General features: G+C 51.3%; 10 protein-coding genes across 10 annotated transcripts; 3 read left to right on the forward strand and 7 right to left on the reverse strand.

The window, feature by feature from the left end:
• Window positions 1-1,437: 1,437 nt before the first annotated feature.
• Window positions 1,438-2,334, reverse strand: AAFC00_006983 (uncharacterized protein; the record flags this gene model as incomplete). Its single annotated transcript, XM_069347023.1, has 1 exon — window positions 1,438-2,334. One exon carries the CDS (start codon window positions 2,332-2,334, stop codon window positions 1,438-1,440), a length of 897 nt encoding a protein of 298 aa, XP_069199898.1.
• Window positions 2,335-3,082: 748 nt separating this feature from the next.
• On the reverse strand, window positions 3,083-4,293 carry AAFC00_006984 (uncharacterized protein; the record flags this gene model as incomplete). Its single annotated transcript, XM_069348381.1, has 2 exons — window positions 3,083-3,855; window positions 3,918-4,293. 2 exons carry the CDS (start codon window positions 4,291-4,293, stop codon window positions 3,083-3,085), a joined length of 1,149 nt encoding a protein of 382 aa, XP_069199899.1.
• A 3,639-nt stretch (window positions 4,294-7,932) lies between these two features.
• On the forward strand, window positions 7,933-9,398 carry AAFC00_006985 (uncharacterized protein; the record flags this gene model as incomplete). Its single annotated transcript, XM_069347024.1, has 4 exons — window positions 7,933-8,053; window positions 8,114-8,358; window positions 8,442-8,720; window positions 8,775-9,398. 4 exons carry the CDS (start codon window positions 7,933-7,935, stop codon window positions 9,396-9,398), a joined length of 1,269 nt encoding a protein of 422 aa, XP_069199900.1.
• Window positions 9,399-9,434: 36 nt separating this feature from the next.
• Window positions 9,435-9,960, reverse strand: AAFC00_006986 (uncharacterized protein; the record flags this gene model as incomplete). The annotated part of the gene is made up of 2 exons (XM_069347027.1): window positions 9,435-9,534; window positions 9,650-9,960. 2 exons carry the CDS (start codon window positions 9,958-9,960, stop codon window positions 9,435-9,437), a joined length of 411 nt encoding a protein of 136 aa, XP_069199901.1.
• A 986-nt stretch (window positions 9,961-10,946) lies between these two features.
• On the reverse strand, window positions 10,947-12,042 carry AAFC00_006987 (uncharacterized protein; the record flags this gene model as incomplete). The annotated part of the gene is made up of 2 exons (XM_069347028.1): window positions 10,947-11,105; window positions 11,164-12,042. 2 exons carry the CDS (start codon window positions 12,040-12,042, stop codon window positions 10,947-10,949), a joined length of 1,038 nt encoding a protein of 345 aa, XP_069199902.1.
• A 449-nt stretch (window positions 12,043-12,491) lies between these two features.
• AAFC00_006988 (uncharacterized protein) lies at window positions 12,492-14,008 on the reverse strand (the record flags this gene model as incomplete). The annotated part of the gene is made up of 3 exons (XM_069347029.1): window positions 12,492-12,911; window positions 12,970-13,808; window positions 13,867-14,008. The coding sequence occupies 3 exons, from the start codon at window positions 14,006-14,008 to the stop codon at window positions 12,492-12,494; spliced, it is 1,401 nt and encodes a 466-aa protein (XP_069199903.1).
• Window positions 14,009-14,328: 320 nt separating this feature from the next.
• Window positions 14,329-14,662, forward strand: AAFC00_006989 (uncharacterized protein; the record flags this gene model as incomplete). Its single annotated transcript, XM_069347030.1, has 2 exons — window positions 14,329-14,512; window positions 14,619-14,662. 2 exons carry the CDS (start codon window positions 14,329-14,331, stop codon window positions 14,660-14,662), a joined length of 228 nt encoding a protein of 75 aa, XP_069199904.1.
• A 609-nt stretch (window positions 14,663-15,271) lies between these two features.
• On the reverse strand, window positions 15,272-17,058 carry AAFC00_006990 (uncharacterized protein; the record flags this gene model as incomplete). Its single annotated transcript, XM_069347031.1, has 4 exons — window positions 15,272-15,724; window positions 15,794-15,979; window positions 16,081-16,548; window positions 16,609-17,058. The coding sequence occupies 4 exons, from the start codon at window positions 17,056-17,058 to the stop codon at window positions 15,272-15,274; spliced, it is 1,557 nt and encodes a 518-aa protein (XP_069199905.1).
• Window positions 17,059-18,955: 1,897 nt separating this feature from the next.
• AAFC00_006991 (uncharacterized protein) lies at window positions 18,956-21,388 on the forward strand (the record flags this gene model as incomplete). The annotated part of the gene is made up of 8 exons (XM_069347032.1): window positions 18,956-19,163; window positions 19,213-19,235; window positions 19,288-19,672; window positions 19,722-19,915; window positions 19,967-20,372; window positions 20,427-20,633; window positions 20,690-20,778; window positions 20,831-21,388. 8 exons carry the CDS (start codon window positions 18,956-18,958, stop codon window positions 21,386-21,388), a joined length of 2,070 nt encoding a protein of 689 aa, XP_069199906.1.
• A 1,114-nt stretch (window positions 21,389-22,502) lies between these two features.
• AAFC00_006992 (uncharacterized protein) lies at window positions 22,503-25,187 on the reverse strand (the record flags this gene model as incomplete). The annotated part of the gene is made up of 6 exons (XM_069347033.1): window positions 22,503-23,796; window positions 23,854-24,329; window positions 24,397-24,456; window positions 24,515-24,557; window positions 24,684-24,757; window positions 25,101-25,187. The coding sequence occupies 6 exons, from the start codon at window positions 25,185-25,187 to the stop codon at window positions 22,503-22,505; spliced, it is 2,034 nt and encodes a 677-aa protein (XP_069199907.1).
• Window positions 25,188-25,457: the final 270 nt, after the last annotated feature.

The raw sequence follows: 25,457 nt of genomic DNA on the forward strand, positions 1-25,457 counted from the left end.
ACTGTAGCATTGTTTACCTTATTCCAGCTGAATGTGACCAAGGAAAGCCTCGCTTCACTGATGGTATTGTATGGATGGACAATGCTACGGCAAATCGCGATGCACAGCAGATCGCGACCGTCCTACTTGTACAGTATCTTGTATCTGCTCCACTGTCGATCGAAGAATATCTTCGTGTTCCACTTGACACGGCTGGGACGGCGGGAGTGCTTTCTCCGCTCCACGCGATGTTGACAGCGACTCATGAACTGCTTCGAATCCATCGTACTGCTGTACAACTGTCGTGGGTTCTGTAGATACATCCTACTGCTCATCCTAGACTTGGTCGAACGAGCTCTTCCCAGTCTCTACTGCTGGCCGACTGTCATTGAGCAGACCTATCCGCATCTTCATTCTCAGATATGGCTGCCACGGACTCGTCCGGGGATTTGGATCTGCACCCTCCAGCTAATAATGAAAATTATGATCGTTTCCCCTGGCTTTTCACTTGCACTTCGTTGCGAATTATTAATCAACTTTCGAGATAGGAGACTCTTGCGGATGTACGTTCCTGCTAAATGTCGTTATTGGTCGTAGATGCAACCGTGGAGATGGCCTTGCACTCCGAAGCCTGGCAGTTCCGAACGGAGTATCATGTAAATGGTATGTCTTCGACCAGCAGTCGTTGCAGTAGATCCGGATACTACATGGTTCTGTTCAACGAGAAGCCTACTAGAGTCGATATCACCATGCCATGAACTCCTACTGCGCAGGTCTCGGCTGTCGTGCCGAGTGTACATCGAGGGAGGCGGCCAACTTCTCCTGAACTACGAACACGAAGCTCCATGAATATGCGGAGATCTGAATGTCATCAATTCTCTGCTAGTCGTCTCAAGCAAGCACAGCGCGGAACTCTCTGCAGCAATGCTGCGATCGCTAGCCCAGGTCCACACCATACGAAATATCATTCTTTAGGAGGCCCGGATGATGTTACAGGGGAAGTCCAGGTCTCTATCGAACCGTCCATGGAGCGTCGATGCAGATTTTGAGGCTCGTGACGTTGACAAAGATTCCGAAGGCATGGTTGGTATTCGCGAGTGTGCCTCGCTGCCGTTGCGCCTTCCCATATCGTCTCGTGCGAGTGACGGTGTGATCCCGGTCAGTGCGAAGATACCTATCCGCTTACCGTGACGAATACACTCTCTAATTCGCTGGCTTCTGCGTACTGGTTCCAGACGATGGCTTTTCGATATCGACGTGCCAGGTTGCAAATGCCTACATCTGAATGTGACACCAAGAAGACATGTGTTTTAGGAGATTGCGGTTATTCGAAGCCATTAGTAAAATCGATGAACATTGACAATAACTACAAAACAGGGAGTATTCAAGTCGTGCAACTAGCTAGATCACACTCGCCCTTTCCTATCGTAAATTTCAGACGGCACATACACCACGCCATCAAGCAGTCTGCGGCCAAACCATTTCTTCGACCAGCTCTGTACCTCTAGGACTTAGATACATAACCTTCACCGCCACATCTGCGATGCTCTTTCCTCTTCGTCTTGAGACCGCCTCCTCGGGTCCCCACGTCAATCGATGTTGCATCCGCTGCTGTGCTTTTTCCTTGAGCCTGTTCTCAATGATGCTGACGGCCGCTTCGGAGTAACGCCGGCCATGCTCTGGTCCAGACGTATTGTCTCGGTCTTCGGTGTTGTTGGAAACATACACAACAGCACCGTCGATAGACATGATTGTTGCCTGATCGGCCACGACTGTCTCCCTGTGGACCTCGGTGATATCTATCCGTCCAGCTGGTGCGAGGCGCACAAATTCGCTGGCTTTTGGGTCCAGTGTGCGTTGCTCCTGCGGTGTTCGTCTCGCGAGAGCAGATGGGTCCGGAGCAGCGTAGGGGGCATCGCCTCTGACCATGGCATCTGCTATAGGAAGCACCACAGGTACACCGGCTCCAATGCCGGGTGCCCAAACATCGGTAGCGACCTGCTCTGTAGCCCTATGCTTCAGAGGCGAAAAAGGGGTATCGATAGCATACTCTCCTCTATTGATATAAATGTCCGCCGCCCGTTGAGCAGCGGCGATATGAGCTTGACATGATGCGAGATCCTGCAGCAAGACCCGAAGTTTATAATCATTCCTCGCAAGTGTTTTAATCGCAATGCTTTGAGTCCACTTTGATCTTTTCCTGGCTTTGCGATTTGCGTTTTCTTGAGATTGCGCGTGCAAGGTTTGGTTATAGGTCCTCCGTGCTGCATGGATCTCGTAGTTCACCATGTCAATCTCGCGCAACAGCAGCATCTGGTAGGACCAGAGTAAGGCATAGGTGTTGCCGGCAGACATGGGTGTTGTAGTGACTAGTGTCTGTCTCAAGTGAGTAGTCGTTATGATACACCTCTGTGCTGGAGAACTTCGACGTCGATTCCGTGAGAATTTGTCGACCTTTCGAAATGGCGTTTGACGCTCAAGTATTGATTATGTGCAGCAGAGGTACTGTTGTGTGAAGAAGTCAAACGGACAAGCAGACGTGATGTACCGTTCTCAACTCGATTCCAAACACCTATGATTTGGAACGGTGTATGGTTGCGAGCAGACAAAGCTATGTTCTGGAAGAAGTCCAGACTCGGACCGCAAGGCATTTCCTTTGGCTCTTTCATGGTCGGTCGCCGCAATGGGCTTTCCTGGCTGTAAGTGATATCATTGATGAGATGTAGAACAAAGAGGACGGATCAACTCTCGAGAGATTAACGGCCACCTCAACACGTCGTGACTCGACTTGAACAGGGATTTTATTCGTGTCGTGCTGACGTTGTTGGAGTTCTTCTTGATTTTTAATCCAATAACCGAAATAGTCATGGGTTTTGAGAGAAGTCGAAGTCTTGTTGTCAAGTAGAAGAAGTCGAGCCTCGAGGTGAGGAACCACAACGAAGCCACATTCAAGGTAGGGTCCAGAACAAAGACGCGTACTTCATTGTGACAATGTGGGCTGCTAGAGCATGTCATGCGTATTGTACACAGTGTCACCAGTAGCGTGTTAATAGATACCAGCCAGTCAAACACTTGCTCTGCGGTGCGTTGTGTGCCACGACAGCTAGATGTTGAAACCTCCGTGCTCAGCAACCTCAACAAACCTCCAAAGGCCTGCCTGTCTAGCTGCTTCTGTTACGCTGTCCACTTCCTTCAGATCCACAGGACGGTTGATATCCTCATACCGGACTTGCTTTTTGGCGTTCCCATCGGCATTTATGCCTCCTGGATCCTTATCGTCTGCAGTGAGGTCACCCGCTTTCCTGAGCGTGCCTCTTCTCTCCTTGCCAACATGCGCACGTGGGTGATACTGTTCCATGACGTGCACGAAGAGGTCTTTCGACACATTCTCTGCCAGCCATCGCACGATTCGCTTCCCTTCTTCCTCTTTGCCGGGCATAACGAGATGTCTTACAAGCACACCTTTCTTGGCGATACCATCTGCTGTTAAGCAGAGATCGCCGACTTGAGCGTGCATGGCCTTGATACTTTTCATGGCTACCTCGGCATAGTTATCGGCCTTGAGCAGTCGCTTGCTAGTGCTATTATGCCAGACTTTGAAGTCAGGTAAGTAGATGTCTACCAAGCCATCCATGGGCTCCAGACTCTCAAGTGAATCGAAGCTGCTTGTGTTGTAGACGATAGGGATCCTAAGACCCATATCTCGTGCGTGTAATATGGTCAAGGCAATTTGCGGAACAACATGTTCGGGCGTGACAAAGTTGATGTTATGCACGCCTCCTACATCTTGCAACTTTATGCACCACTCGGCGAGCTCCTCGGGTGCAAGATTGAAGCCACTCTTCTGGTGTGCAATGTCGTGATTCTGACAGAATACTGTGTTCAACGGCTGTCAGCTAGGCTTTCACAAAGCCTCAAGTCTGTTACGATCGACCCACCACAACGCAGATTACATCCCGAGAGAAACACGCTCCCACTGCCGTTGTGTCCTTGTAGGCAAGGTTCTTCGCCGAAATGCGGAGCTATAGTGTTGACGACCACGTCTGTGCCAATAAGGCAGGTACCTGTTTTCTCATATCGATTCACGCCACATAGCCTAGGGCATAGATTACAATTTCGAAGATGAGCATATGCCTTTGAACGTTTCTTCGCTGCATCGACAGAGGATAGAAGCTGATAACGGGGGAGGTAGTCATCGAGCAGAAAGGGCGGCGCAAGGTGTAGTTTACGCTGGACGCCAGGTGCTGCTCTCACATGCAAGGACCCGCTAAGGCGGTTGAAGCTCGAAGAGCTGCGAAGCAGCACGCGCTTCATGATACATCTAATGGTTGAGAAATTTGTGTTCGATCATACATCAACCCGGTCGAAGAAGTCTAGGCTCGAATGTTAGACCACGAGTTTCAAAGGTTGGTTGTAACAGTGTGAAGAGTGTTGACCTAGGTACTGTAAGGCGACGAGATCATTGGATGTGAGCTTGAGCTTGGAGCTTACCCCAATCCAGCCCATTCTGTGACATCAAGTCCCAAAGTCTGTGCTTGCTTTACCTCAACCTCCCATCGTCACGTACACCATACCTTACTCGCGCATAGTATGCATCGGAATCGACTTTTGATCACCATATGAAATGGTTCAATTTTATGCGTTCAAATCTTCAACCCGGTCACTATGACGAGGACAACTCATCCTTTCATATCTGACTACATTGCTCACTCGCTCCAATTTACCAGGTAGATAAGATGGCTAGGTCCAAGCAGGAATGCAGGATCGATGTATCATTTCGAGACATGTGCCACTGTGTCACAAGCTGATCTAAAGACACAGTCCGTCGATCTTGGTAAATGTGTATCTCTTTCCAGTCATTTGTTGTACAACCTGACGACTCCAACTCCTTGCCTTCATCTAACTGGGATAATCCCTGATCACAAAACTTTTTTTTCGCTCATCAAACAATGCTCTTTGTAGACTCTACCATCGAGTCGTTTCTCACGGGATCAGGAGAGCAAGATCGTGACTCAAAGACGACCATCGGCTCAACATGAATACCGTCCTGCGGTTTCTCAACATCCACCATAGCTTTTGAGACCCTTACGAAGAGGGCGACTATCACAACTCCTACTCCTGCGCTAGCTGCAGCAAAGAGGAAAGCTGCCTTGCTTGCCATTGAAGTCTTGCTCTCCGTGTCAAGATCGTCCGCTTTCCTGATGGCTTGGTCTTGGACGATCTGCGCAAAGGCTAGCGAAAATGCAATCCCCATGTTGACCAGTATACTGCTCACAGCGCCAGCTAAGCCTTGATACTTTACTGGTGAGACAGAACTGAGGAACACAACGCAAATTGTGAAGGTAAGGTCAATGCCTAGTGTTCCGCAGATCATGCTCGGGAATGGGATAGCCCAGTATCCTGAGCTCACTTTGCCCAAAGCCAACAGCAGCGGAGCAGCAACCCAAGCGCACCCACTCCCCAACAACAAGAGTGTTGGCGAGACTTTGTGCAATAGGAACCCTGACGTAGCTGCGATCAGAAAGCCGCCAACCGCCATCGGTGTATACCACGCAGCAAGTCTCATGCCATGCGCCGAGTACGCCGTCTGTAAATAGGAGGTAGAAGTGAACAACCATGTGCCAAAGCACCCATAGAAGAACAGACAAGCCAGTGTCAATGGCTTGACACTTTTGGGCTTGAAGAAATCGAATGGCAGCAGTGGGCAGGTCGCCACTTTGGCCTCAATGTATGTTGCTGCGATCAACAGGACCATTCCACCCACGAAAGGCAGGAGCACGCCCACAGACTTCCATGAAGCCGAGCTAGTAGCCGACGAAGCAAGAGAATAGGCGACAAGTATCAAGCCACCAGTGATGGTAACGCTCCCCGCCCAGTCCATCGACAAATTCATCGATGAGCGATCCTCTTTATCTGCAGGTACAGACAGATATGCTATCACAAGCGTCAAGAAGGCGGCGATGGCGGCGATCCAGAAATACCATGGCCACAAATCTCCAGGTAAGGCGGCGGAGATGCAGATACCAGCATAGAAGCCCAAGGGAGCGCACGCGCCAAAGATCCCCAGAGCCATGTTGCGCCTTGGGCCAGAAGGGTAAATCGACCCGAAGAGAGCAAACGTCGACGGGGTATAGGCTGCAATGGCAAGACCCTGCATAGCACGGCATATGTCCAGAAGGACAAGTGAGTGAGTGGAGAATCCCGCGATCAGAGTCCAGATGAACAACCACAGCACTGCAGCCATGAAGACTGGATATCCTCCATACATGTCACTGACACGCGCGAACGTGAGAATGGTGCTGCATAGGATCAGAGAGAGGATTGATGCTGGCCAGAAGTTGGATGCTGTGTGTTCGGAAGACGAGAACTGGTCCATGAGTGTTGGGAGCAGGACAGAGAAGCCCGAGATAAGGTATTCTCCAAGGAGCTGGGTCATTGCCATGGCGAAACAAAAGCCAATCTCTGCAGCGGTGCATCGGAAGCCTGTCTCAGGAGTCTTATCAAGACTTTCTTTGGACTTTCCTGCGTAGGCACGCTGTGCGTCCCATGTGGAAGATGGAGTCGCAGCTGTCGACTGAGACTCCAAGAAGGTGTCAAGGCTGGACAGGTGCCATAGACACAGTGGTCTGGTGGAACCCGATGAGACCTGCCTCGTCAACACTTGAGATTCTCTTTTACCCATCTTCTCTGTCCGGAGAGGATGCTAGGGGGTTCTCAATTTCGATCGATGACACCCCAGCACGCTTGCGGGTAGTGGTGAGCTAATGGGGTTCTCTAGGGATGTTGGTTGCGAGGGGAAAGGTGTCAGGTAAACGAGCTTAAGTTTGAAGCAGGTCTAAGATGAACTTAGAGGACTGACAGGATAACTACAAAGACATATGGGAGCGAGGGGGAAGCACTGGCATGAACCTGGAAAAGAGCATCACTTGAAGAATGCGAGCAGGACGATATAAGTAAGGAATGAGGTCGGAGAACAACTCTATGCAGACACCTACCTTTCTACTACCCAGTGACGCTACAATTAGGAGATTAAGACGACCAGGCGCGTCTTCTAGACGCATCGTAGCAGAATGATACAGCCACAAACATGGTCTAACGGCAGTCACAGTGTGATACGTTTTGCCTTTGACAAGCGGATAGTTGCAGGGCTGACCTAAAGTGCTCCGTGGCGTAAGAGTTGCAGCATGTCACCTGCGCAAGGACATAGATCTAGCGGCGTTGGCACTGGCTAGCCCTTGTTGCGGGGCGCGCAATATCCGAAGAACATTGACATTGATATGCAAACGCTTTTTCATCCTTGCGCATCTAGCAGCATCTGGCAGCATCATTGATGCAGCGGAAGCAGACGTCAACCAGGTCTCTGGATTTACCGGACAGCACCCAACCTTCACTCACATTTTGTAATCTCTCCGTTGACAGTGCAGGAGATCTACAACCCCTCCTGGACTTGGTTGATCAAGCTAGATGGAAGCGGATGACATGGATGTCGGGGTTTGTTCATTGGGCTATTTTCGGTCGCAAAGTTTGGTGGCTAGCCGGAGCGTGCGAAAAAAGAGAACAATGCTGGTCAGGTTGTGGACTTGACCTTGATTCGACACTGGCACCGGCAGCGGGGTGTTGTATACGGCAGTAGTGTGTACCTTACAGCAAAGAAAAAAGTACAGGACTGTAAACAAACCTTGCCTTGTTTAGGAATGAGGTGGTGCGGGAAGACGTCCGGATGCAGCATGAGGTGCTGCCAGAAGGCCCTCGGGAGGCTCAGCTTTCAGCTGTGCAGCAGTTTGTGGAGAGAGAAAAGCCACTCGCCAATCTGCAACTCTATGCGACCGCGATCGTGAAAAGCTGCCGCTTATGTAAGGTTTTAGCATCAAAGCTTCCCTTGCAGTGTTCGTCTTTCCTTACCTAGTTTATGACAGGCTCAGCCGGAGATCGCATCTTCATTGTGCAATCACAATGGATTTGATCCGGACTTGCTTCAACGTTGCGAGTGACCCGCGGCATGCTAAATGGGTATGCCCGTTGCTTCTCCTGGCCGACGCATTGCTCACGGGGTTGGTTGTTTGGAAGATCCCATGTAAGGGGCTTGCTTTTTTATGGGGGGGTGTCAACCAATACACGACTAATGAACCACAAGATACAGAAATTGACTGGAAGGCTTATATGCAGCAAGTCGAACAATACCTTGACGGCCAACGTGATTATACCAAGATCTATGGTGGTACCGGACCGCTTGTTTACCCAGCTGTCCACGTTTACATATATCAATGGCTCTATAATTTCACGGATCATGGACGCGACATTTTTCTCGCCCAGATGGTCTTTGCGGTTCTTTACTTGACAACACTGGCGCTAGCAATGGCGTGTTACCGAAATGCAAAGGTGCGTTGAGAAAAAAAAGTCATCAGGAAATCACACGTCATGTCAATCTTTCGTCGGAGGTTGATCTTCTAACGTCAGTCCAGGTTCCACCATACGTGTTCCCGATGCTTATCTTGTCAAAGCGAATGCATTCGATCTTCGTGTTGCGCTGCTTCAACGATTGCTGGGCGGTCTTTTTCTTGTTCCTGGCTATCTACTGCTTCCAAAAGCGATTGTGGTCATTTGGATCCGTCATCTACTCGCTTGGTCTGGGCGTCAAGATGAGTCTGCTTCTTGCTCTGCCAGCTGTTGGGGTCATATTACTTCAGGCTGTGGGTCGAAACGGCGCCATCAAAAATGCAGTCCTCATGCTCGTGGTGCAGGTAAGAGGAGTCAGACGACGATGCTCATTTGCAGTCCAGGCTAACAGACCAAAGATCGTCACAGGACTGCCTTTCCTCACGCATGACGCCAATGCCTATCTGTCCAGAGCATTTGAATTCAGTAGGCAGTTCTTCTTCAAGTGGACGGTGAATTGGCGATTTGTTGGTGAGGAACGGTTCCTCTCCGCTGGGTTCTCGAGGTCATTGATGGCCTTGCATGTGTCTACGCTTGTCCTGTTCATCACGACCCGCTGGCTCAAGCCATCCCAACAGACATTTGTTGAGGTGATGCGCTCGGTCTTGAGTCCGTCGTCCGTGCCACCCGAGAAGCCAGCTGTCATAGCCGCAAGGATCACGCCCCAATTCTGCCTGACGACGATACTGTCCGCCATGACGATAGGCTCGGTGTGCGCAAGGTCGCTCCACTACCAGTTTTACTCGTGGATTGTTTGGTCGACACCCTTTTTGCTGTGGCGAGGCGGCGCCCATCCTGTTTTGCAGTATGTGCTGTTCTTTGCGCAAGAGTACGCGTGGAATGTCTACCCCAGCACCGATTTCAGCTCTGCTTTGGTGGTCACTACGCTTGCAGTGACGGTCGCGACGCTATGGAATGGCACTGCGAACGACGACGGCGCTGAAGGGTGTGCAGCGGCGCCCCTCTGTAGCAAAGTAGCATAATTGCCGTAGACGCAGTAAACATGAGTGTCATGAGACTCATTCATCATCCAAGTCCTGCGGAGGCATCTTTCCCACAGTAGACTCTTCCTCGTCAGAATCCGAGAGGTACGTGATCTTCTGCTTGAACTCGACCGGCCTGCAACAGGTACATCAGTAAAATAGACCATATACACCCCCTCCAGTCCAAAAAAAAAATCCCCAGCTCTCAACCCCCAGAACAAAACGAAACGAAACGAAAGAAAAAAACTCACCAATACTCCCGCCGTCTCCACTCCTTCTCATTACGCACAACATTGACAATCTCGCCCCCAATCTTATTCTCCCTCTCGTCGCGCATCGAAACATCCACAACCACATACCCGCCCTTTTTGATCCAAATCGCATTTCTGAACCGTGCGGGCAGCTCCACAAGCAATTTTTCGGCGGACGCCACTTCGACGTGGTAGAGGCTTTTCCCCGCGGCCACGATCACCCGCGCGATGGATTGTGTTGCGGGAAGGGTGGCTGGAGGCGTGGTCGTCTCTTCTGCTGTCGCGAGGAGGTTGCGGCGCGGTTTGGGCATTTTCGCTTGCCGGTGGGGGCGTTCCTTTGCCTGTCTGGCTGGTTGGTGGGTCCTGGGTTTGGGGTCGTTGATGGAGAGATAGACGGGTGGGTGGGGGGGTGGGGGTCGGATTCGGTGGCGCAGTGTGCGAGGTGTGCGTGTTGCGGCCGTGCGTATGCGGTTTGATGGGCAGGGTCAAAGTAAGGTAAAGTGATGTGAGGTGTGGTAGAAGTGGTAGGGATGGTATACACTTTTTTCTTTTTTTCTTATTATTTACTTGGATGATTTCTCCAGATTCTTGATTGCGGCGGGAAGGAATGTGCTTTAGATAAGATAAGATTATCCCGAGGCGGGAGATCATCCAAACCAGAGGATCGTTAAGGTCCAGACCTCCTCGGCTCCCCTCCGCAGCGACTCCTCCTTCGTTTCTAGAATATGTATGTACGTACCTTATGTACCGTATGCACAGCAGGTACTTGTACTGTACCTACCCAAAGGTACAGTCGCTAAGGAGTGCAGTAAGGTACAGTACCTACAGTACCTCGGACGCTACCATCTGCAACAATTGCCGACACAAAAGTTGTCGTCCGAGTCGATGCTCGGGGGGGGGCTGCGTCCGTCTGTATATAACATCAACCTCCAAGACCGGGTGGGTCTCACTGCGCAGATGGATAGGTCAATGGGTCTCTCCTCTCCATTTCACACTGCGTTATTGCTGCAGGCTGGCTTTCTGCCACATCATTGTCGTTTTTGTAGGGTTTAGATGGTAGGGTTTAGATGGTAGGGTATAGATGTGATGGAGCAACGTTTCGCTGAACATGTGGTATTCATGGACTTTTTGTTTCGTGGGTGATTAAGGTACCATTTGAGATGCTAGATACTCTGCATCTGGCTCGGCTAGACTATATAGATGAATGCGGCGTGAAGCGACAAAGAACACTATACTCTCCCTCCCTTCGATTTATAGATCGGTGTGTCGTGAAGCGGAGAAAAGAAAAGAAAAAAACTCAAGCCTCGAGCTGCTTCTCGTGTTCGGTCACAATAGGCAGATCGATGCTGCCAGGAGACAGCTTGCTCCAGTCTTCTTCGTAGCCCTTTTCGATGTCTGGATACGGACCCATCGGAGTGATTGCCTTTGGGTTGATGTCTTGATGACTTTTGGTGTACTGCGACTTGGTCAGTATGGCGATAACTAAGAAAAGAAGAACTATATCAGACACCCACGTTTTCCTTGATATGTTTAAAGTCCGTCGTTCCCCCGAACGCAGGGTGATTCCAGTACATGCCCTTGAGCCAGTTATGCAACACCGGGTATGTGTATCTGATATTCCCCAGGTTGCATTTGAAATGCTGAACGTACACGGGGTCGAACCTGATGAGGGTGGCGTACAGCCGCACGTCGAGCTCAGTCATGTGCTTACCGAGGACACAGGGGCCTTTGTTCTCGTACAGTATCTTCTCCAACTTGTTCAGCGCCGCGAAAACGATGGGTACGGCTTTGTCATATGCTTCCTGCGACGAGGCGAAGCCGGCTTTGTAGACTCCTGTGTTTAGATCACGTTGCATCCATTCGCTGATCCTGTCGATTTGCTCCCTCAAGTGCTCAGGGTAAAGAGTGATCTCGGCCAGCTCAGAGGGCAGAAGGCTGTTGAAGGAAGTCTGCAGACTACGGAGCAGCTCCGCAGATTCGTTGTTGACAATGGTGTTCAGCTTCTTGTCCCAGAGCACAGGAACAGTGTAGCGACCCTTGTAGTCCTTGTCTGCTTTGAAGTAGACTTTGTGCAGGTAGTCGCTGCCGAAGAGCTTGTCCACAGTCGCGCCGGCATACTCGTCGTCGTCCTTGGGGAAACACCAGCCGGGCCAGCCGTTCTCGTCGCCTTTAGGGTAGGGCTTGACGACGGAGATGTCAATGTACTCCTGCAGGCCCTTGAGATGTCTCACGATGTTCGCCCGGTGTGCGAATGGGCAGAACAGGCCTATGTACATGTGATAGCGCCCTTTCTCCGGCTGTAGAGGGTTGTCGGGAGAGTCGCTTATGACGCCATGCCAGCTGTCTTCGGGCTTGGAACGATAGAAGAGTGGGACTTTGGGCTCGGCAGACATGTTGCGTATACTTGATTGTGTGTGTGCGTTGCAGGTTTCTGTTGTCGAATTGAACGAGCCAGTACGGCAAGCATGAGATATGCCAAAGACTTCTCGAGTCGACCCTGCGATGGATGACAGACTCGCGTATTCGAGAAGTATGCTATCACTAATTCTGACAAAACCACAAGATTACCTCGAGATCAATTATACTACCATCTTTCGTACAAGTCAAGATCAAAAGTACTGTGTCGTGGCCGTTGACATTATTCACCGATGACATAAGGCATCCCCACAACAGCTATACCGAGAGTGTTGCGGAAAGCTTCCGCCTGTGCCAAGGATCAACCATGCGCACACCAAGGCAAGGCAAGGTAAGGTATGCAACGGCCAAGGGACTGGAATCGAAACGACAGAAGACGCTTTTTTCTCGAATACATCTAAAAACTTTACAAGATACATGACATGGCTCATTGAGACTTCTTGGTCTTGTCCTGAGCGGGGGCGCTGTAAAGCCACACAGCGACAAAGACAAGCCATCCAGTGACGGTGACACTGATGCCGGTGATCCAAGGGTATGCACCGCTGATGACATAACTCCTGGGCCACTCGTCGTGGGCAAAGTGACGCACAGTGACGGTCCTCTTCTCGTAGACGTTGGTCAGGAAGGGACGCTTGTAGTTGACGATGAAGTTGAAGATGCCGTGCTGGTCGGGCAGGACAAAAGAGGTGCTGAAGATGGTGGCATTGGCCGTCTGCGAGTCCGACTGGAGAGTGAGACGGTGGAAGGGCGAGAGCATGCTGAACTCGAGCTGGACGGCATCGGTTGCAGGGAGGCTGTAAGGGACAAAGTGGTCCATGTCGTACTCGGAGAGCTCAAGCGCGAAATGCTGGGAGATCATGTTAGCATACAGGGTATGACACAGGATCGCGTCAGATATCACATACCACCTTGTTCTTGATTCTATAAAGACCGTCGTAGGTCTGGGTGAACTCGGGGATGGTGAGGTTTCTGCCAGTGCCGAGGTCTTCGTTCAAGAAGTGCTGAAGACGGCCGACCTTGAGGACACCAAGCTCCTGGAAAGTCCAGGCGGTCAACTTCTCGGCGAACAGCTCGTTGGCAGTGGCAGCCTCGGCGCCGGCGGGAGTCTTGACCTTGGCATCAAACCACTGGTCCTCGAGCATCTCTGCAGAACCAAGAACGGTGAAGCGGGCAGAGTTGCGGCCCTGGAAAGTGGTGACGAGAGACAACTGAGAGCCAACAGCAAAGAGATGCTCGAGAGACTCGGACTCCTCCTTGGGGTTGTAAGTGTAGGCGGTGGCCGGGGCCTTGAGGATGGGAGCGAGCAAGGGGCTTGCATTGCCAAGGACCTGACCGACAGCGCGAGGGACGGCAAGAAGACCATCGACAGCAAAGTAGTTCTTGACACCGGGCTTCAACACCTTGGGGGCCGGGAGGACGAGAACGTCGTGCTTCTCGGCGGCGCTCTTGACATCGTAGTTGAAATGGTCGACAACCAATGCGTTGCGCTCAGGCGGCAGGGCAATGTCGAGCTCGAGTAGGAGAGAGGAAACAGCAGAAGGAATTGATTGCTCGGCCGACAGAGCGAGCAGGATGTTGCCGTTCTTGTTGACGTAGTCGACGAGGATGTTCGGGGTCAGGTTGGGACCGAGACCCTTGGACTTGGTAGGAAGGAGGATCAGGTGGTCGTAGGCAAGGTCGCCATGCTTGAAGAGAGAGAGGGTGGTGGACTTGGGAGACTCGAAGGAGAGCTCGAATCCACGTGCTGCAGATTAAATGCAAAATTAATATTCAGAAGGGAAAGAGATATAACAACAACTCACCCTCCAGATCCCCCCAGAACTTGGAGTATTTGCTCTTCTCGGCGGCCTCTTCCAGCACAACCAGCAGACGGCTGCCTGTCGAGCTCAATGCTTGCACCACGCCCAGAAGGGCAAAGAGCAGAAGAGAGAGGACTGCCTTCATCTTTGAGATGCTTGTGAATTGGAATCTCAATCACTTGTTGTAGAGAGACGAGGATGAAGCTCCACGTAGACGTAAGTCCGCCAAGACATGTCCTGGAGACTTCCAATTGTACCGTACGAGAGGGGAGCTGCTTCTGCGAGTCATGTCCACATCCAAGTGGTCCCGCGACGAGAGTCATGACTCCGACAGTGCCAAGACTGACGACCTCTGAACCTCGAACCTCGAACCTCCATCCGCCGGCGAGTCGGCTGCGAGACAAAGGTAATAATATCCTCCACCCTCCATCCTCCATCTCCCCCAAACTCCAGCACTCTCTCACAATGGCGCCCGTCTCCTTCTGGTCGTCCCCATCGCTCTACATCAAGTGGGCCGCCCGCTACAAGCCCGCCATCTTCTGGTCCATTGTCGTCGGCAGCGTCGGCCCCGTCATGGCTCTGACCGTGCCCCCAATCAGGAGAAGACTCGGCGACGGTCCCAGGCCGCAGATTCCTCTGACCTACCCGAGTGAGTTGTCTTCCATCACGGGCTTGGTCGGACAAGCAATCATACTGCAGGAGAACGACGACGGCTTTGATATAGAAACACAAAACTGACTTGCGCATCTCTCTAGTCCCCAAGGGCCCCCGTCTCAACCCTGCCGGCTACGAGGATTAGATTCGACAGACCAACCAAAGTCATTTGCTCGACTCGAAACCAACAAGAGCGTGACACCCCCAAGGTGTACCATGAAATTTTTGTATATATCCAGGAGCGCGCTAGGGAACACAGTTGCGAGGGGGTTGGGTGGGCAGGCAGGCAGGCAGGCAGGCATCCGACGACGACACCGAAAGAGTCGAAGAACTGAATTTCGTGTCGGCGTGTGGAAATTGCAGAGTCCGACGACGACGACGACGACGACGATGATGACGCGAGCACAATCGTGAAGCACCGAAGAAATAAAGGAGTCTGGTGGGGGAAAGACGAGACGCTGTGTCAGGTCGACTCTTCCCGCCGTTGTTGTCCGTCAGTGTACTCGTAAAAAGAACAACCCGATGAGGTCTGCCAGAAGAAGGCTCACGTCATTTTCAACTTCGATTGATTTTCCTTGCGTTGGTTGTTCACCGTGTATTTGTTTCTCGTGACTCGTCTACCAGGTATCTTACAAGTACGGGCCCCTGTCGTCGTCTGTGACCAGAGCATGATGTAATAAGAAGTGCTGGTTGAAGAAGCAGCCTTAATGCACTTTCCTCTTTCAGCATTGTAAGCTCCTTCCCTCCCTCGGCCTCAGTGACGGCGAACAACACGAGCAGCAGGAACGCGACCAACAGCTTCCTGCTGACGCGCCAGTCTGAAACCACGCTCACTCTCCTCGTCGAGATCCGTCTCCTCCTTGAGACCAGCACCATCGCTCTCTCCACCCTCGACTTTAAAGTCCATGACGTCTCCGTTTCCAGCAACAAAGTCCTCGTCCGCGGCCATGTCCTCGTCTCCCTTGCCGTCGTCATCGTTGTGAGCGTCACGAGTCAAGTCCCCGGCAGGAGCGACTGATCCGAACTGAGCGCTCACAGAGCCAAAAGTCAACATGTCGTCGTTGTCGGGGTCGATGCTGGGGTCGACGGCCGCCCACTCGTCCACGGCGTTGTTGAGCCATGGGTAGTCTTCGTTGGTCACTACGATGCATGTGAAGTGCTTCTTGTTGTTGCTTGGGGCTAGGCAGCTGTTGTTTACGAAGAGGGGCTTTTGTGCAGAAAGTTGTCAGTAATTTGCTACTAAGTGATTGATTGGGTGATTGATGGTTAAAAATACCTCGACAAGACGCCTGGCCAGGTTTCTGGTTCCTTCGACTCTGCTGTACAGAGCTGCCTTTCCCTTGTTGGACATGGGGAAGATTGCGTGGAAGTCGCCCATTTTGTCGCGGGTCAGGTACTCTTTGCCTTGACGGATGTCGTTGTAGAACTGATAGCCGTTGTCGCTGGCTTTGTGTGTGTGGTCCTGTCGTTCTTAGTCAGTATCCTCTCTTTCTCTCAGACTCAACATCTAGACCGGCGTGACAAAAACGGTCTTCTTTATAAGTATTAGAAATGGTCACTCACACCCGCCAGGCTCTGGCCCAGATATTGACGGAAGATACAAAGCGCCTGCCACCAGTACACGTCGCCAGCATAGCTCTGGCGTCCGATGTCGTCCGTGTCGGCGCGCCCACTCTCACTTACTCTTTGCATCTGAGCAGGATAGAAGGAAACAAGCGCCTCATCGATGGCACGACACTTGTCTCTCAGCTGGGTGACTTTCTTCGTGACGAAGCCCCTAAGCACGGGACGGATGTCGTCGAGCTTGGTGTTGGTCGGCATCAGCCCGTACTTGTTGCCGCAGATCATACGCGTCGACTGGAAGTGGTTGTAGCGGCCCGTCAGGTGGATCAGGGCTTCTCTGAAAATGTTCTTCGACTTCATACGATAAGCAAGGTCGAGCCATTCGATTGGCTGGTCCGCGATGGCGGCATAGAGGGGCTGTCCCATGGAGAGAAGTGAGCTTTCGATGAAGCTCGCGATGCTGTGGACCTAGTGAGAGCCGTTTAGTATCAATTGACCGATATCAAGGTTCAGATCATTGTCACGAACAGATCCCAGATACTCAGCCCATTTCATCAGCTCGAGCGCTTCCTGCATCGCGACATCAATAGAGCTGCAGTCGATCTCGACGCGTTTGCCGTAGTAGCTCTCAAGGATCTTCTCAATCGCGTCGTACACTTTCGCATCAATGCAGGCAATCTCATCTTCATACAAGTTCCACACGCGCGTGGTAGGTTGGCCATTGCTATCGACGTCTACGCGACGGATTTCGGGATCTACTGCTCTTATGGTGAGTGGATCCCAGAAGTGCAAGACTAAATGATAGCGTCTTCCTCTAATGCAGCCATAGGGAGACAAGACTGGACCTTCTTTGGCCAGCAGGCGCTCGAATAACGCGCTGCCTTCTTTGAGAGTCTCGGAGTGAGCAAGCATGCGACGGTCGAAAGAGAGCTCGATAATCGTGTCGACACCGTCAGCGTAGGAAGCATCGCGTGGCATGGTGTTTGAATGATCGAAGCGAAACTTGCGACGCGAAAGGAATGCCTCTGGCATACTTAGATCATGCGGTAGGAAGGAAGATATCTTGTTTCGGATAATTGAAGTGGTATGTGTGAGGGAAGCTAGTAAGGGCAAGATGAGGCAACTACTCCAGTGACCAGACCACCTAAGTGAGATCGGTCGGAATCACTGACGGCGCTAGCGCCACTTACTACTTGTCTTGAGGGTTCAGCACAGGAACTAACAAGATGCATATGAATGGGGAAAGGCCCTGTTTGCTCAGCAGGTTATGTCCGCTGGAAAGTGGCTTCCTTTACAGCTAACGCATGTCGCGATACTACACTTTGTCATCGACCTTGGTCTTTAACTTCCTCCTCTGTAGGTCCTACAATTCCTGCCTATAGGAAGACTCCTATGTCGGGAGACGAGACGACCACAAGCAATACCATGTGAAGTAATGTGTTCTACATAACGCGATCATGCGCTGGTTGGAAAGCGAGCATGAACGCTAGAACATAGGCTTCCATGCGACATGGGCTTAGAGAACATGGTGGGTGGACTTACCAATGGGTGTCTCTTTGCGCGAGTCAGGGGATATGAGCCATCGCGTTCTGGTTGACAAGCTTCAATGGGGGGTCCAGGGAGCTTTTGCTGGGGTATGACGTCCATAGCTCCTGCCTAGACTCCGAGCTCATGGGGAATGGGAGGGCAGTGGAAAGATCATGCTCCACCAACATGGGCGAAGAGCAGGCGAGGTCCGTGCTTCGATATGGAGCCGCCAGCACTACCAAGTGAAGGAAGTGATCCAAGCAAGCATGTCCAGGCGCGAGAGGTCTCAAGGACTGGACTCGAAAGGTATCAACGCCTAAGGTGATCCAGGATAGGACTGAGCAAGCATTTCGTATAGCCCTCAAAGGAAACAATGAGATGTGAATACCATTCGCCGGTATGCCATGGATTGATCAAGTGCTGCATATTCGCTCTATTCGACTGTAATATGCTAGTCGTCCGTGAAAGTATTACAAATTAAGGCTGCAATGATCATATTGTGGATATCGGCGAGGTGAGAGAGCAAAGACGCTCCATTGGCTTTCTCCAGATATATTCTTCCTCGAGATAGCAAGCTCTCGATGTTGACTCGGTGAATATCGTTGTTGGCAATGATGAAGATGGAGTGATGTTATTGACTAGCACTACTCTACCTTGTGCTCCGATAGAATGAGATGGCCCTAGGTGGTGGGTGACGGAATGGTTGTCCATACTCTATTCCAGTGATTGAGATAAAATCGCAGGTAGCATGTTGTCAATTGAAATGCGGCCGAATCCGACTTCGGTACTAATTATCGGCGCTCGCAGTCATCGTCTCGAATCCAAGCGAAGGCGAATGCTCATATCGCAGATGATATTAATGAACAGAGCTCTCGAATAAGCAGAACAATGGGGTGAAATGTGAAATCCAACGGAGAACGATGTGGTCAACATGCAAAGCACAGTCTATCAAACTTCCGAACTAGGCTCTTATCGGAAGGTACTTCCCCCCATGTAACAGGCATCTTCAATGTAATCCAGCCGATCTCGCCGTCTCGCATATGCACGTGTGTCAATCTCTGGATACCAGATACCAAGCCTGTAACTGCTACGGCGAGGTCCGTCGAGGGGCGAAATGGATCTACTATCAATCCAAGAATTCGGAGGCATGATTGAAAAGACAGATCCTCCCCACTCACTGGCCATGTCCAGACCTTCTCCGGCGTCCGGCCCAACATTGATCAGATAGTCTTTGAGTAGTTGCTGTCAGTGCAGCGTGAACCGATAAGAGCACCTGTCTATCACCGAACCTTGATATAGTCTGGAATACGCAGCTTTCTGAGGAAGCCAAACCATACTTCAAGACGAGATGCGTCTCCAGACTGCTGTTGCCGCCAGCGCGTTGCTGTCAGCAGCCCCAGTTTTGGCATGTGATGGCTGTGAACATCCAGAGAGAGACGTCGTCTTGACAAGAAATGTCCGCCGCATGCAACCTGATGCACTGAATGCAATTGTACAGCCTCGTGGGCCATTGCCTTGGGGTCAATTGAATGTGCTTCACACAACCGACACACATGGTAAGTCAGGAGCCAGCTTGCGAAGACAACAGACTGACGATCTATATAGGTTGGCTAGAGGGCCATCTCAAGGTGGGCAGATGGCACGGGTCCAATTGACAAACAAGATACTGATATCGTGCAGGAACAAAATTATGGTGCCGATTGGGGTGACTTTGTGAGCTTCAGCAAGGACATGAAGAAGAAGGCCAAAGATCTCAAGGTCGACTTGCTTCTGATTGATACTGGCGATCTTCACGATGGCGCGGGTCTCTCAGATGCCACTGCAAAGCTCACTGATGGAGTGAATGGCGCTCTGAGCAACCCAATCTTTCAAAACATTGACTATGATCTCTTGACGATCGGCAACCATGAACTTTATGTCACGGAAATTGCCTATGAGACGTTTGCTGAGTTCCCTAAGACCTATGGAGATAGGTACCTCACGAGCAATGTCCAGATCTATAACCCCAGTACTGGCGCCTACGAGTACATTGGGGCCACTCACCGTTATTTCACCACGGAACACGGTATGTGAGCAAGAAACATGCGGAGATGAAAATGTCTGACCCAGTTCAGGTCTAAGGATTATGGCCTTTGGTGTACTCTTCGACTTTACTGGTAACAGCAATGCCTCCAAGGTGATCAAAGCTGCCGACATGGTGAAGGAGTCTTGGTTCCTCAATGCTCTGAACCACACGAAGCCAATTGATTTGTTTCTTTTGATTGGCCACAACCCTGTCCGTCCAACTGACAGCGGAAACACTTTCAAAGTGAGTCTTGTTGTGACAATATTGCCATCGAAGTGATCCTAACTTGCGTAGACTGTCTTCAACGCCATTCGAGCTGTCAAGCCGGATATTCCTATTCAGATTTTTGGCGGTCACAGCCACATCCGTGATTTTGCTGTCTACGATGACAAGACTACTGCTCTGGAGTCAGGCAGATACTGCGAGACACTAGGTTGGCTTTCCATGAGCGGCATTCAATCAAGCCATTATCATGGTGCAGTCAATCCTCGTGGCGTACCGAATCCAACCGTACAAGCCAAAAAGGTAGGCACCAGCACAGGCTATGCCAGTCTTGCCTCTTCTACGAGTGCTTCGAATCTCACCTACTCCCGTCGTTATCTGGACTGGAACAGGCTATCTTTCGAGTATCACGCTGCGGGTAGCCAGAAAAAAGCGTTTGACATCAAGAAAGGTGTCAGTGTTTCACAGAACATCACTGGTGAGTCACTAGACCTCTGGAAGTGATCACTTTCGACTGACCAGTTTCCCTTAGCGATCAGAAAGGAACTCAATCTCACCTCGCTCTATGGATGTGCGCCACAGACGTGGTGCATCTCTTGTGCACCATTCCTTTCCGAGGGAAGCATCTTCTCTCTACTCCAGACTGCGCTCACCGCAACAGTCGTCAAGGAGGATCGCGCAGAGATCCCTCGATTGATCATTCTGAACACAGGGTCTGTAAGGTTTGACCTCCCTGAAGGTAAGCACACAAGTCATCCATCTATCTTCGGCAAGTGTATTGATCCATCGAAATAGGCCCATTCACCTACGACGACTCGTTCATTGTCTCGCCGTTTGCCGACGGATTCCAATACATCCCCAACGTGCCTTATGGTGTGGCCACAGTAAGTGTCCAGGCTGTCTCTACGGGAAATACAAGTGCTGACCGTCTCGAAGAAAGTACTTGATGCTCTGAACGGCGGCAACTACCCCTCCAAGAGATCCCTGACCACTGAGTCCTTCGGTTTCACTCAAGTTAACCCATCTCTCCAAGTCGAAGCCTGTATAGATCCACCAGTGACTCACGACCACATGCACACCAAGCGCAGCTACCCCGGCGGCCGCATCGTGCGTCGTCAATCCAGCACTGCAACACCCGGCTACACAACAACCGACGACTTCGGCACCGACGGCGACGACACCCCTCACAGCACCATCCCACGCTACAGCTCGCCGGATTTCTTCCAGTCAAACGGCAGTCTGCCCTCCAACGGCACGTTGTCCAGCGACGCACCCATCGACCTCATCTTCCTCGACTATGTCGCTGATTCCGTCATCGCGGTCCTCAACAACAATGGCTTCGCCGCCACCGAGGACGATACTAGTTATTACATGCCGCAGAGCTTCACGACAAACAGTTACCTGCCGGCTTATGCCCAGCTGGCGGCTTCGTGGCAGGCGAATGTGCCGGGTTGTCCTGTTGGTCGGGGAATTGGCTATAACACGACTTCCTAGACGTTGTGCCTCTTAGCAAAGACGCTCACTTTCGAAAAAGTTGTACGACAGGTAGGGGCCGTGGATCTAGGAACTCTTATCCCTACTTCCCTACAGAGGAAGCAGAGGAAGCTACTACATAGAGAGAAATGCACCCATCCCCAAAAGGACAAAAAACAATAATCATCACCCAATCATAATCTAGAATGAACCCTTCCCAGTCGCTTTTTTCGATGACTTGTACTGTACTTTTCCCTTTTCTCATCATCACGCTAAAATCTATAGCATCTCCGAGTCCAATCTCTCACGATCGAGGGCGACCCTGTCCAATACCGCCCCCTAACCTGGCCTCGATCTCCCCTTTATTCCAGATGGTCCTGGTGCATAATCAGAGTTGTCCTACAGATATCCGAACATCTCTCATTGTATACCTCGTGTCAAATAAGGCATGATATCCAGCCTGACAGCTGCTTGTCCTGTTGTTGCGTGCTTGGAGTGTCCGATGTAGGAATATCATATGGTAGGGGCAACTAGCTGCTTTAAAACACGGTGTCCGTGCAGTGGTTTGGTATGTCTGATAGAGCACCTTCTTGCGGAAACGACTAAGCATACGCAAAAAGGAAACAATGGTATCTTACGACGGTCCATCAGGGAGCAGAGACATAGTCACACGGAAGAAAAATGTAGTGAGTAATGATTTGATTGGAGGATTGCTTTTATTCATGAGTCCACAAGTCGAATCGAAGTGTAACTCTGGCGACTTGACCACTTCCGATCGTGATATCTCATAAACCGACCAAAGAGGCTCGTAGCCAGGCTTAATCGCCACCCGTCTTTGTTTGCTTTGCCACATCCTGTTACCTGACCGAAGCCAGTTATACGTCCTGATACGAAAGCATCCATTGCACGCCCGGCTGCCGCGACTGCTTTCTTTCCTTCCATAGAAAAAACCCCACGCCATGCTAGAAAATAGAGAACCATGAGTGTGGAGTATCAGAAAAGACCCGAAAGAAGTAGAAATCAATACAAATAATGACGGTGTTCCATCTACAGTATGAGGTATACTGGAGGAACCGTCCATGAAGAAAAGAAAAGTTGACACGAAATATGCGTCGGTTGGGACCGTTGCTTTGGATTACTGGCGGAGCAGATGAGCAAAGACAATCGTCTTCTCGGTCTCGAGTGGAGTAGAGCCAGTTGCACCTCCCTTGGCAGTTCCGGCAGCCACAATCTCGACCTCAATGCGGTTGACACCGTGGAGAAGCGATGCATCATACACCTGCTTGGGCGCGCTGCCGTTGATATCGCCATTCAGAAAAGGACGGCTCGTCGCCATCAAGCGGACACCGTTGACAGTGACGAAAAGCTTATACTGTCGACTCTGAAGTAGCTGTTGGGATACAGTCGGCACGATCTGGAGAGAAAAGTATGTAGCTGGGAGCATGATAGTGAGGGATTGCTGTGTGAAGGTGGGTGAGGGCGTGATATCGAGCTTGTATCGTTTCGGCACATTCAATTGAGGGTGACTCGTGATTGTCAGGCCTGGAAGCAAGGCGTCGGCGACTGGCTTGGTGCGAGTGAAATTGTCGATGAATGTAGTCGGCGCAGGCAGATAAGTGGGTATCTGAGGGGCCTTGTGAGGCGTTTGCGCGGTCGGCGGGCGCGGACTGGCGCTTGGTACACGCGGTGCTGGCGGTGCCATGGATGTAGGTGGTTGAGAAGGTGCCTTCACCTCAGGAGCGGTGCTTTGCGGGCGTGCAACGGATGGAGATGGTGAGGGAATAGCTGACTTCTCCGCCTTAACAGAGGTCGCGGTCACAGGAGGCGATGATGCTTGTCCAGTCCGACTCAGTGTCCTCTTCATGGGTGAGGCGGCACCAGCAGTGGTCGGTGCCTGCGACGTGGATCTGGACGGAGGAATACTAGTCTTTCGTGGAACAGGAGTCTGATGACCATTAATACCAGTCTGAACCGCTTGTTTCTGTCGTGCAAGGGCGTCATTGTCGACTGTGACACCGGGAGTAGCAGCAGCAGCAGCAGCTGGGGCAGGCGAGCCCTTCGAACCCAGATGCAACACCGCTTTCGGTCTGCCTTTGAGGGTGATCTTGGGCTGCTGAGGAGTCTCGACCTTGATTTGTTCTTTAGCCAAGGCTAGTCTCTCCTTGAACAATTTTTCAAAGTCGTTGGCGAGAATGAACATGTCGCTACCATCCTCGTTGTATGTCCTAGCATTAGTCCAGATATGCGCGAATTCGTTCTCGAATGCATCCCAATTTTTGTAATCAGAAACGCCGGTAGGCTTCTCGCGGCCATGTTGGCCCCTACTGCGTTTCTTGATCGCAGACAGCGAGACAGGCTTCTTGATGACCTGATAATAGTCTGTCAAAGAGCGCGATGGCAGGTTCACAAATGGGGAGAAGACTTGTACGCTATAGATCACGTCAGTTCTGACGCAAGTCGATACCCAATAGGAGTGTGAAGCTTACTTGTCCACAGTGTGCGAGATCATCTCACTGACAATCTGTTCCTGTGCTTGCTGGAAAGTCATGCCGGTGAAATCACCAGGCGGGGCAGGTGTGGCAGTGACCGCCTCTTCTGTCGCAGCGCTGGGACTATCGGCGGCGACCGAAGCCTTGCGATTCTTGAGCGAGAGCGTGACTGTTGGTTTTCGAGGCTGTTCGCTTGAATCTCTAGTCGCTGGTTTTGGGGTGGCAGGAACTTCTGTTGCCTCGGCGGGGCTGCTGTTCTCACCAGGGATAGGCGTAGGGAATGCAACGTAGCCAGGGTCCTTATAAGCTGGATTGTTCTTGCTCATGAAGTTGGAGACCATCTTTCTGATGCGCTCTGCATCGGAATAAACTACAGAGCCAACCTCATTATAGAACTTTGCATTTGCGACCATCCGCTTGAGGTCGCTCTCGAGCTGTGTCATGTTGGGATATCCATGCTGATTCAGTTTGGCCTGATGCATTCAAGTAAGTACGACTTGCGTTTCTTGTGGAATAGTCCATCATTATGCAAATCCCTACCTCAACAGTCCCGAGTGAAATGGGCAATTTGATCGAGACATAATAGTCTGGCAGCTCGTCCTGATTGTACATGTCAGCGCATTGCAGTGACCATTGAGAGTAAGAAGTGTGTTAATACCTTGTCGGGAAGGTCAAGGAAGAGGTCAGAGATCACTCGTCCACTGTGGCTCTTATATGTCAGTAGATGTGCGCGGTCATGGAGATCTGATAAGCTCGGTGGTATAAGGCGATATCCAAGTCATGCAATGGCAGAGCGCTACGAGCACAAAGCGGGGAGGGTGTCTGACGTCTTATCCTTTGCGACCTTAATCTGGTCGATGAATTGAAGACCATTTCGAGTCGTCGCCTCGGGGTCGTCCTGCTGTTTTGCGCCATGTCAGCCAATTGCTTGAACAGGTCCACGCATCTTTCGCCGGAGTTTCTTTGTTTGCAGGATATGGCGAGTTCGCTCATGACATGTTGGAGATGTTGGAGTATTGCATAGAGAATCAACCCGCGCCGCCGACTGCCCATGCTCGACATCGTTGGCGTCGCGGATCCCCTTCGCGTCTTCCCAGCGTCTTCCTATTTCTCCAACAACTCCTTCCCGCTCGACGCAGCGCGTCGCGACATCAACAACAAAGCTGCCTCAATCACCACCGGACTCCGCTGCTCCTCTCGCCAACCGACACCAGCGACCATAATATCGCGACCTTTCCACTTACCGGTACAAACTTTGCTCTCTTGGCTGCGCTACCCTCGAATTCGGGTGATGCGCCGGGCGCAGACTTGCGCTTTCTGTTGCGATCCATCCTTGGTGTCCTCTCTTTGTGCAGTATTACACTATGTCGCATGTATAGTCGTGAATTTCCAGGGCTCTAGTGTCTCACTAGCTTTCAGCATATAAATCGGATCGATAAATAATTCCGTCCAACAGGCCTGTATACCTTGCCATAGGCGCGTCCCTGGCCGCATACAAGCGGCGGACCTTCAACACGGTGTACATGGTCCGAGCGCGTGACAGACTTGGCATCACGTGCTCAATATCGGATTGGTACCTTATTTACAATGGTAAAGACGGA

The sequence above is a fragment of the Neodothiora populina genome (genome assembly GCF_041146345.1).
Source record: "Neodothiora populina strain CPC 39397 chromosome Unknown canker_contig_8, whole genome shotgun sequence".
In the NCBI taxonomy this organism is placed as follows: Eukaryota; Fungi; Ascomycota; class Dothideomycetes; order Dothideales; family Dothioraceae; genus Neodothiora; species Neodothiora populina.